General features: G+C 38.9%; 1 protein-coding gene across 7 annotated transcripts in view; it reads right to left on the reverse strand.

The window, feature by feature from the left end:
* Positions 1-705: 705 nt before the first annotated feature.
* Positions 706-12327, reverse strand: part of LOC137656780 (serine-rich adhesin for platelets-like) — a 208354-nt gene continuing 196732 nt past the window's right edge. For all 7 annotated transcript variants that reach the window (XM_068391057.1, XM_068391056.1, XM_068391061.1 and 4 more), the window contains one exon: positions 706-6567. In XM_068391057.1, coding sequence (XP_068247158.1) covers positions 1340-6567 — 5228 coding nt within the window. In that variant the 3' untranslated portion in view covers positions 706-1339. The remainder of the gene's footprint in view (positions 6568-12327) is intronic.

Below are 12327 nucleotides of genomic sequence, written 5' to 3' on the forward strand. Positions count from 1 at the left end.
TACACTTCATTCGCTTCATCTTACTGCCAGTCATTTGAATTTAATTATTAGTTGTTTTTAAAGTCTTTCGTGCTTGCAATCCTGGATCTTGAGGACATTCTCCTAGTGAAAGAGAAACGGGAGGAAAGCAACACATTTCTCAGGCAGAAGATGTATTCCAATCATGACACAACTAAGCAGTTTGATTTTAAAGAAAGAATAACAAAATAAGATAAATAAATCACATCAAAAAATAAAAAACACTTTGGAACAAAATCTGTTTTGTTCTACCATAAAACTAGATTTATTATTGCACTTTTATAGCTGTTTAAACTTCAAAAATAGTCACCCTTTAAACAATTTAGATGAAAATATTTACTTCCACTAATTTCAACAACACACACTTCTAAGCTAGCACCATCTGCCCATCGAAAGCCAAGTTTTTACACACATAGACTGACAAGCTAGATTCATATTTACAAACTTAAGTGGCGAGTTACAAAAATCACAATTAAACACTAATTACAGCATATTACAGAAATGGATACTAAAAAGCTATAAAATGACATATAGCTTCAGTATTTAATAAAAACTCTCATTCAGCCTGCATTTGCTAACTTATGATCTTCTGATGTGGTTGAAATTAAAGGAAAAGACAAAACAGCGTTAAGTACCGAAGAAAACTCACTGGCATCAACAGAAAGGATACAATACAAAACTGATATAAAAGAGACTTCTAATTTATTTCACATTTATAGAAAATATATAAAACTATATACAAAGATTTGTACACTCCTTTTACATAAAGAAATTATTTGGTAAAAATAGAGAAAGGGCAATCCTTTTTTATGAAACAGAACTTAAACTATATTTCACAACTTGAAGTATAAATGTACAGAAACCCTTCCTTTGAACATGATAAAGAATAAAATCATTTCTTGCACAAAACCATTTTTCAAACTTCAGTAAAGGAATGGTTCTATACAGCACGATACTACAGCTAAATGTCATTCAACCAAAATATAAAACAAATCACTGGTTTTGGTTTTAACACCAATGTCGTCTAACATAAATTTGTTCTTTTTGGCACTGGAACAGAAATCAAAAAATAAATTTGGTACAGAAAACACAATCCACACCAACAACTGTAGGCAAATCATTGCATACATACAGAGATCTTCCGTATACATATACTGTACAGTTCTAGCATTCTCGATGCATAAAGGGAAGTTTGTACATTTTCAATAAGAAAGCCTAATGCCACATTAGTTAAAGAAAAAAAAAAACTAAACACATTTTTCAATGGCAGAAGGACATCCACACCACCATAAAGATGAATCTTTGTTTTTACAATTTCCAATTACCTTGGCATATTGAGTGTTTTTGCAGGACCAAGGGAAAGTACATCACTCACTCCCCACTGTTGTAAGGTCATATGTCCATTTCTTAGGTTTTCTAGTGTCAACACAGGAATACCGACCACACCACCAGCACCACGATTTTGCAAATTTGTCAAGGGAAGGAACGAGCGAATTCCAAGTGCTGCCATACGCTGAACATTAACCGGGTTTCTTAGATCAACTAAAGGTATAGCAATGTCACCTGCAGACAGATGTATTTGATGAAACTGTTGATAATGATGTTGCTGACCTTTTTGAGTTGAAAATCCAGCTGTACATAAGTGGCATTTGTAAGGCATACGAGATTGTTGATGTTGCTGATGCACACGACCATGATCTGCTAATAATGCAGCTGTTGGGAAGGATCGATCACACTGGCTACATAAGTGACGCGCGCCTTGAGAACCACTTGAAGGAATGTCTTGGGTAAGGTCAACAGTAGGAGGTCGGGGAGGTCGTTCAACACTATTGGTACTAGCACTGGCACTGCCTCTGACAGGAGCCTGTGGTACAGCAAAGCCATCCCTGTCTCTCTCTCTAACACTAGCCTCGCGTTCTCTTTGAGTCGGAGGGTGAACAGAAATAGCAGATGACAAATTCAATTCTTGCGCAGTGGGTAAACGGCGATCATCACGGCCCCCACCTGCACCATCTTGACGTTCACCAGCTGCAGGAGTGACAGTGATACCTCGAGAAGCTAAAAGATTTGCTACAGTTCCTGCATCAGCCCCTCCTCTCTCTCCACGCTGAGGTTTGTCGTTTGCTGAAGAAGTTCGAACACTTAGAGTAATAGAATCACTCAAATTTATAGTCGATTCCGAGGTTGTTGGGGTTGTGCTACCTCTCTGATTGGATCCAGAGCCTCCCTGAACATTTGCAATTACAGGTAACCCATCAGCTCTATTTGCCACTGCAATTATCTGACATTCGTTGTCTTTCTGCCGGGATGGTACGTTAATATCTTCACGCCTTGCATTCTTACTCGGTGAATGGCTTGTAGCTCCTATAAGTGGTCTCTTTCCAGTGCCATTTTGTTGTTGAGGTCCAGGCGGTCTTTGCCCTTGATACATACCTTGGTGCATACGTTGTAGTGGAGGCATCATTGCCCCTCTTCCCCCTGGTGCTGGCATCAGTGGTGGTGGAAGGATTGAAGACGTTGGTGGTCGACCTGGACCACGAGATGGTTGGAGTAACGACCCCTGGTGCAAAGGTGGACGGCCAATCTGACCCATAAGAGGAGGACGGCCACGAACACGTGCTGGTGGGCTAGGACGATATGGTAATCCAACATTCGGAGGCATAGGTGGTCGCAAGGGTCCAGCCATGTTTGAGTTTGCCATATTAGTGCCAGGCAAATTGGCATAGCCACCTGTACTTGTATAACCAGCTCCTTGAGGCCACTGGTTACCATATCTTGACATCATGCCACCTACACCCGCCTGATTTGTTGTTGGTGTCATCTGACTACTTGTTGTAGGTGCCATTAAATTATTTGCAATCGTAAGGCGGGGTACTCCCCCTGGCTGCTGTTCTTGTAGGGGAGAAGTGGTGGGAGGTGTCTGACCCTGCATATGAGGTGATGTAGCCTGTGTAGGACTAGTCATAGGGCTGGTTGCTAGAGCCCTGAATGAAGTATCTGTTGGAGGTGGCGTTGGATGGCCCCCAGATGATGTTGGTGTGCCCGAATTAGAGCCTCGGGAACTAAGGTGGGATGGTGTTCCAGGACCTTGACTATGCGGGGATGGTCCTCCACTAAGGGGTGACCCATCCATCTGTCCTGGTTGTGTCCCCTGAGGTTGACCACTATTGTTCAGATATTCGAGCTCTGACAGCAAATCACTTGCAACACCAGATTGTTGTTGTTGCTGTTGTTGTTGTTGTTGCTGCTGTTCCTCCTCAGAAAGAACTCCTTCAACCTGCCCTGGATGTCCTTCTAAATTATTTTGTGCCTGACCAGAGTAAGCATCATTCAAACATAACTGCTCAAAGCTTCCTTGTCTATCATTTTTATCAGGTGACTCTTGTCCTAGAACAGCTTGGCTGAACAAGCCATCTTCTCCATTACCCTCATTTACTCTCCCATTCACCTCTGGATTTGTGCCATCTTTGTCCCCACTAGCTGTAGTGTACTCAGGGTTTGCTGTGCCATCGGAGCCATTTCCCCAACCACCGTCACCACCAGCATCAGCTGTTGTAGCACCGGCCATAGCTGCTACAATTCTTGAGCCAGATTCATACTCGCTAAACCAGTCACTTGTTGGGAATGACTCAAACTGAGGCTGGTATGTTGACGGTGGTGCTTCACTTGGGCCAGCAGCACCAAACCCGAGGTCTTGCTCACTGAAGTTGGTATCAAAGCCGGTGTTACTGTTGCTATTCTGGTTATTGTTACTCCGAGTATTATACGGTCTGTTTCCTTCCTCTTCATGCGATGTGGCAGCGTTATTTTCTTCTTGGTCCTTTTCGTGACCTTCGTTTCCCTGCTGAGATCCCTGCTCCTCATGCCCCAATTCTTCTTGTCGGTCATCACACTCATTCCTAGAAGGTGATGATGATTCACCTTGATTCTCTTCAGAGTCCTTCTGAAGATCAGAAGATTCGTCTTCTGCAGTCTCTCCCCCACTTTGCCCTTCGTCAGCAATACTACCTTCAGTTCCTTCTTCCCCTTCCCCTTCCTCCTGACGTTCCACTTCCGATCCTTCTGGTTCTTCTAAACTCTTATGGCTCTCACTCATGCCCTCCTCGTTACTGACGATACGTACCTCTCGTCTTTTACGTCCTCTTCCTCGCCCCACTTTGGAAATTCTGAGTTTCAGTTTGAGCTCCGAACTTTTCTTCTTTCGGCGGGTCTCCACCTTGTTTTTGTTGTAGTCTTCAGGATTCACTTGAAGCAAAATTACTTTCAAAGTAGTTTGCTTCACGTGATTTAAATGATGTTTCTCAAATTCTGCTGCGTTTCTGAACTGCTTTATGCGGCAATATACACATCCAAAGTATTCTTTCCTTCTGTATAGGAGTTCTTTGGGCTTAGCCCCTGATGCTGGGGTAACTTTTGGCTTAGGTTCTGGTAATTTCGATAAAACAATTCCCTTTTCTTTCACAAATGCTGCTCGGGATCTAGCAACTGATTTAGGAGCTGCTCTGGCAAAATATTTAATCTGATTCCCCGAAGAACAAATAGAAATTCCTTTCGCTCTTAAAGCTGCAGCTTCTAAACTGGGAGATGATGGAGTTTCCGCCTTTTTTTCAGCAGTACGAGTACCAGTATCAACAGATTTCGACGCTCTCTCAACTTCTGATGGCGAAGCAGCCCTTTTAACTTGGGAGGATGCCGGCTGAGGGCTGGCAGCTGATAAGGAAACTCCCTTCCCTTGCAGAAATGATAATTGCGAGTTGGCAGGTGAGAGAGAAACACTTTTACCTTGAAGAGACTCTAGTTGAGATTTAACTGATGGAAAATCCTTGGCATAAAGGGATGATGTCTGAGAATCGGTTTCTGATACAGCCGAGTCTTCTTCCTCTTCAGAAGAATTATCACTGTATGAATCTTCTTTGCCTTGAAAAGAGGAATCGACTCCAGCAATTGAAATACCCTTAGCCTTTAATGAGGCTAAAGAAGAGTCTGAACCAGCACCAGTTATTGAAATCCCCTTAGCTTGGAGTGATGCTAAAGGGGACGCACCACTAGGTACGGTACTTCCTTTTGTTTGAAGGGATGTGTCTGCACTTGATATTGAGATGCCCTTTCCTTGCAGAAATGATAATGCTGAATTACCACCCTTAGATTGGAGAGAACCTTCAGCCCCTGATATGGAAATACCTTTGGATTGTAGAAATGATAATGGAGATTCACCCTCAGAAAGTGAGTTTCCTTTAGACTGTGTATTAGAATCAGCACCTGAAATTGAAATACCTTTGGCTTGAAGAGAACTTAGAGATGAATCACTACCACCAGATATTGATATACCCTTTGACTGAAGGAAAGAAAAAGTAGAATCCCCCCCTGAACCGGAACTCTCTTTTGATTCTCCACTAGATATTGAAATGCCTTTGGCCTGAAGAGAAGAGAGTGAAGAATCACCACTACCACCAGATATTGAAATACCCTTAGCCTGAAGGGATGTTAATGAGGTATCACTGCTACTGGATATTGAAATGCCTTTAGCATGGAGTGATTTCAAGGGTGACTCTTCACTTGATACCGAGACACCTTTTGTATCACCACCAGATCGGCCTATAGAGATACCTTTAGCTTGAAGAGACGATAACGAAGAATCCCCTCCAGATATTGAAATTCCCTTTGCCTGAAGAGATGATAAAGCTGAACCTCTTCCAGAAATTGAAATCCCTTTAGCCTTAAGATATGATAATGAAGATTCACTCGACTCTGAATTTTCTTTCGCCTGAAGCGTCGCCGCCAGGGAGCGATCGCCCCCTGATACCGAAATACCTTTGGCCAAAAGAGCTGATAATGATTCGCCACCAGATACAGAAATACTTTTTCCTTGAGTAGGATTTTCTTGGAGTTTATTTTGGTCGTCAGTGCTATCTCTTTTCTCACGAGGTTGGGCCCGATTAGCAGACTGAATGGAGGCACCTACCAAGTGGATAGTAGTGATGTGCTCAGTGAGAGAGCTCTGACTAGGAAAGACTGCTGTACATGAGTGGCACTTATGAACATGAACTTCTGCATGGAAGAGTGCCAAGTGGTCCCGGAGGAGTTCATCATCCTGAAATGCTGTACCACACTCCCAGCACTTCCCACGCTCCCCTGATGTTTGGTTATTTACAGTCTGTTTCTGTTCAGAGGAAACCTCTGAAGGCGAGGATTGATCATGTGGACGATCATGCCCCTCTTCGGGACCTTTTTGTTCTTGGTCGTCCTGCAGTTTTTCTCCGTTTTGTTTCTGCTGCTGACACTGCTGTTGCTGCTGCTGCTGAGAGTTCAGCTGCGGCTGACTCTGAGTACTGCCCTTTTCTTGCTGTTCAGAATACTGGTAGTCCCCTTGATTATAATATTGCTGTCCTTGATAATAGTTCTGGCTTCCAGACTGTGGATAATAATTGGACTGCTGGTCATAGGACTCTCCTTGTTCTGGATACTGATAATCGGAATAGTACTGTTGCTGATACTGCCCACTTTGAGCATATGACCAGCTACTGTTTGAGCCACTGTTTGATGATTCACCTGTAAAGAAAAAACTTCAAATTAGAAATTGAATCATCATGCAAATGTTGAGAAATTCAGTCAAAACAAAAAGAAAATGCACACAGAATTTAAAATGATTAAGAACCATTTACAAAACAACAAAAAGTAATTTGTAACAATTTTACAGCATTTTAACCAGACTTGAATTCAATCAAATTCTCAAATCAAATGGGCTTAATAATACATTACATAGTTTAGGATACAGTATATGTATCATCATAACCACAGAGAGAAAAATCAGCTCAAAACATGTAATATCATTGATACTCTACACTATATGTATAACGCTCATCATATTCCTACCTCTACAGTAAAACCTGCAGCTAAGACTTGAAAATCATTAAACCAGTACAAAATCAGGTATTGCCCCTCTAAAAGTGCCTCGTTACATAATTTCTCCGATTGACAAGTCAGAACTACCGGCACGGAAAATACATGGTATGGTTTAGAATGTTAGGTGATCAACACACAACAAATACCATATAAAAGCTAGATCTGATCATAACCTAACCTACAGGATCTGTGAAATGCTAATTGCAATGGTAAGAAATACTAGATACACAACACCAAACAACATTAATCTTGAATAATCTTTTAATTTCCAACCACACATTTCCAGTTCCAGGCACTGTACTGTATTACAGTATAGATAAGCTTACCAAAAATACCTTGATCTAAAACTTGTGAAAGATTTGGAAATAGGAAAGCAGAAAGACAGCAATTGATGTTGACAAGCTGGAATTGCATAAGTTTATTTTTAAAGACTAATAAGGGAGAAAAAGAGGTTGAAGCCATCAGTATATGTGCCACTAAAAGAATTAAAAGGAAATGTCAAGATACTGTATGTACGTTTAAATGATAAAAGCTCATTATTGGTGATGGGATGGCTCAGCGTTACAAGAATAGACGGAAATAAAAAGTTGTTCAGAAGTATATTCTGTACAGTAATTCAGAACTGTTAGAGAAGTATACAATATACTGCACAGGTCCTGAAAAGACAGGGTTGGGTAGAGGACAACTCGGAAATCTTTCCACAAAGAGTATTATGGTGGCAGACTCATGTGACCAAACCCAACTAGTCATTTTTTTTTTTTTTTTTTTAATTATGCTAGTGTTTCTTTACAGCACATCACATCCCACAGGTCACAACACAAGCCTATTTTTTTTTTTTTTATATAGAATGACCACTCATTAAACAAAACAAAAAAAAAAGAAAAAAAATGGAGTGCAAAAGACAATGAGAATGAACCAAAACAATACAGTACATCATTAGAAGCCATTTTGCAAATTTCTGTCAATCAACTAATAAAAAAAAAAACTGCTAAACATAACAGACATTTTGTGACACTGAAGTTTAACCTGCTTTTGCTTTCATGGGACATGTAAGGTGAAGTAAAATTGGACACAGGAAGTCTGCTCAGTGAGTGAGGGTGTGACAGGGTGCACTGACTCAGAGCTAGGTGTGCCAGAAACTCTGATGTCCAACTGTACATACTTTATACATTATACCCGTAGCCTGGATTATTGCAAGTGTCTCTAAAGGCAATGAATTAGAAAATTATATCTATATGCAACTACGGGAGTTTTTCCAACCGCCGAAGATAACTTTAAATATTTTTTTCCATTACTAATATATGAAGGCGTGGCCCCTCTAAGTAAGGCCAATTGGTTAACGTTTCTCATTGAGCTTTAATACATAATGAACATCTACATTGAATTTGTTGTGGCCTTAATTTAAGACCAATATTGTGCCAATGGGAAAATTCCCTTCTTGTTCATGAATAATGAAAAATACAATGTGGCTTCTCAACTCTAATTTGATGCAGAGAAAAGATTAAAGATTTATTTCGTTATTAACTTTTTTAAGGATATAAAACTTATACATTGCCATATGCATACGTCAACTAAATATTAATTAGGCCTGAATACACAATACATCATGCAAGAGTTCTTTGTTATATATAAACATTAAAAACGAAGAATATGTTGACATTCAAAAGAAGTGTTTGTTCCCTAGACAGTATACACCACATCCGTTATGGCAAAGGAAGTGTGATTTATATTAAACACTATAACGAATCTCTCTCTCTCTCTCTCTCTCTCTCTCTCTCTCTCTCTCTCTCTCTCTCTCTCTCTCTCTCTCTCTCTCTAAATTCATTTCCCCCGCCGCAGTGAGAGACTATCCCTGTCCAACTCCACTCCACCCGTCGAGATAAATTGAGGAATCCGAGACGGGTTCCAATTCGCGAATAAGTAAAATTATATTTATTGTGCATACGTAACCTGTCTTTAAGTAATCTGTCCTCACTAAAAATAAGTAAAAGTAAAGTTGGCTCACTTCACTGTTCTCAGTATCCACGCGAAATTCACGGGGGTGGAACACTAGGTAAAAGAAAAAAGGAAAAGGCTGAACACTGTTGGCAACACTCTGGCCTTTGCCAGAAGCGTTCAATATATGCCTATCCCACACGTGGAGCAAAGGAGACTTTGAACATTACGAGTGAAGTGTATTAAGGTGTTTTTTGCTGCACCTATGTCAATATGAACGGTCTCTCTCAAGGCTTTGGGATACAGCCATATCAAGTGGATAGATTCTTGAAAAAGACCAACACTTCAAGGGTTGGTGGACTACTCCAACTCACGGTGCTGTTCACAGCCAACTCACACTCGTGGTTGTTTATTTGTTCATCCATGGCAAAGTATTGAACATTATATCCTCCGGAGCTTAATGTTAATTTGAATTTTAAATTGGAAATCGATTACAATTAATGACGCCCCCGTACATTTTATTTAACTTCACTGTAAATATAAAATAATTTAAAAATGCCAATCACTATTCGGTTTTCACTAATCTGATACTTGCAGTATATATATATATATATATATATATATATATATATATATATATATATATATATATATAGAGAGAGAGAGAGAGAGAGAGAGAGAGAGAGAGAGAGAGAGAGAGAGAGAGAGAGAGAGAGAGAGAGAGAGATAATAATAATAATAATAACAATATCCTTTATTTCCAATGTTACATTGGGTATTCTTTTAACCATACAGAGAGAGAGAGAGAGAGAGAGAGAGAGAGAGAGAGAGAGAGAGAGAGAGAGATAATAATAATAACAATATCCTTTATTTCCAATGTTACATTGGGTATTCTTTTCACCATACAGAGAGAGAGAGAGAGAGAGAGCATAATGTCATGTCCCATCTCGAAGATAATCAATTCAATTACCCAGCTAAGCCTAAATCCTTTTTTGAATTTCATATAGGATTACTATGAATACTTACGAAAATAAAGTAGGAAAGGTTATAAAACTAGAAACTACGACCACTATTTGAAGAGATAAATTAGTGGGAATAAAATAATGTGAAACTAACACCGTTGACTATTTTTTGAAGAAACAAACTTAATTTACGAATGTATTGAATCACCAAATAAGATTGCCAAATATATTATACAAAATGGAAGATAAAATAAAAATAGATTAGAGGAATGTATAGCCAACAATACTAAGAAAAAACCACCATATGTAGAATATATTATCACAATACTGTGATATAAAGCCGTTTGCCTTAAGGAGATGGCCCCAGAAAAGAGCATTACAAGTCACTGCTACATTCATCCTTTTACGGGTGGATAAATCACATGGTCAGAAAACTTTCCACTTGGGTGCTCAAATAACTTTTTAAAACCAGGCTCCACAACGTACACTGTCATTCAATAACTGTGGGTCTTTTCTTCATTCTCTCCACTAGACTGAACCACCTCACAATTCTCTGATTCGTCCTTTCACCAATGTTGAGCTTCTTATAACATTTTTTTTATTCTCCACAATTCCCACTATCAATTATTCTTACACTATTTATAAAATACAGTATATCTCATTAATGTTCAATTTTTTCTTTTGCATTCAGCATCTAGACTTCTATCTACTGAAGGAGAGTTAGATCCTTTTCTTGTTTCTCGTTTTCTGAAACCTGTCTGTCTTTCAACTTCCAATTATTCTATATTTACTCCAATAATCATGAAAATCAACTCTTCCATTCTTTAACCATACATTACTCCATCTTCCTTCCATTTACTGCTATTTTCCCACTCACGCTCATATTTACTCACACATTTCTTACCGGCTTCTCTGTAGTCTCTCATAACTGTTCCATCATCAGCAAAGAATTGTCTGCAATCATCAAACCACACATCCCATGTTGCTAGTGTTCTTAAAATATTTTATTTTTCCTTGCTTCCTTTCCTCACTGGGCTATTTTCCCTGTTTGGGGCCCCTGGGCTTATAGCCTCCTGCTTTTCCAAGTAGGGTTGTAGCTTAGCAAGTAATAATAATGATGATAATAATAATAATAATAACATCCCAATGCTCTTTAACTGACCTCCGGCATAAAGACGTCAAACAGCCACATTAGATACCCTTGTCTCAAAACCACTTTTACACCAAACCTGTCACTCTCCTAACCACATCTTTTAACCCTTTTCATCATGAAACGTTTAATTGCTCTCGATAATCTATCACCTATAACCAAACATTCTCAATACTCTCCACACTGCCTTTTCACAGATTGCTTCAGAAGTTTTTCCTTGGTCCACTTATACCACATACACAGTTTGCTCTTTATTTTCAAAATCCGCAATTGGCAATAGTCCACCACCAAATTTATATAACATTACAGCTTCAATAATAGCCTTTGCTTCATTTTAAATGCATCAGGATGTTATCTAAGATTATCTGCAGTCTACTATCAGTGGTAATTGTACAAATAATACATAAAATTCACCAATAAATAGTATTCCTATTTATAAAAAGAGGCAATTTAGACTCTCTGAGCCTTAAAAGAGAATGTTAATACAATCCCCACCGATTCAGAATTGGCAACTAAAACTCATAGTGAAAAACTTTGAAATGAATGTTCATGATAATGCATCAATTCATTTCCTTATGTGGCCGTGAGTAATCATTTATGTAAAAAAACAAAGTAATCTAAATTTAAAACACGAGACTTGATAAATTAAAAAATTGAGAGGTGAATAGAATTGATGACAGAGAGAACTGTTGGAACTCGTCTGTCAGTCATAAGGAAAAGATAAGAAACGAAAATTCAGCATTAAAGACCAACAAAGATTTGCTCATTCATCAATTACAAGATTCAAGTGACTTCAATTAAATGCAAATGCCACTATTGTTATTTGTTGAATCAGTGGAATTTCAAACGTTCAAACTTGCTGAAGAATGTTTTTATGTTGAACATGCTGACATAAGTCTTTTTATAGTTTATATATATGAAAAATCTGGTTTAATAGTATTGTTTTTTAAATATTTTATTTTAATCGTTCATTAATTCTTATATCGTTGATTTGTTTAATATTTCATTTCCTCACTGGGCTATTTTTTCTTGTTGGTGCCCTTGGGCTTACAGCATCTGGTTTTTCTAACTAGGGTTGTAGCTTAGTAATTATAATAATAATAATAACAAATGTAGCCGTTTCTCGTCCACTGCAGGACAAAGGCCTCAGACGTGTTATTCATGTCTTGGGTTTGGGTAGTTTTCATCACCACACTGGCCACTGAGGAATGGTGATGGTGGGAGACTTTAGTATACATATCATCATATATGTGGAGGGGTGATCTCTATGGCTTGTCCATTTTCTTCCAATGTAAATTATTTGTGACTCTTATTATTGCCCACTGTCTACCAAATAATCACTATTTTCACAAGGTTCAT

Source organism: Palaemon carinicauda, chromosome 17, assembly GCF_036898095.1.
Source record: "Palaemon carinicauda isolate YSFRI2023 chromosome 17, ASM3689809v2, whole genome shotgun sequence".
NCBI lineage: Eukaryota > Metazoa > Arthropoda > Malacostraca > Decapoda > Palaemonidae > Palaemon > Palaemon carinicauda.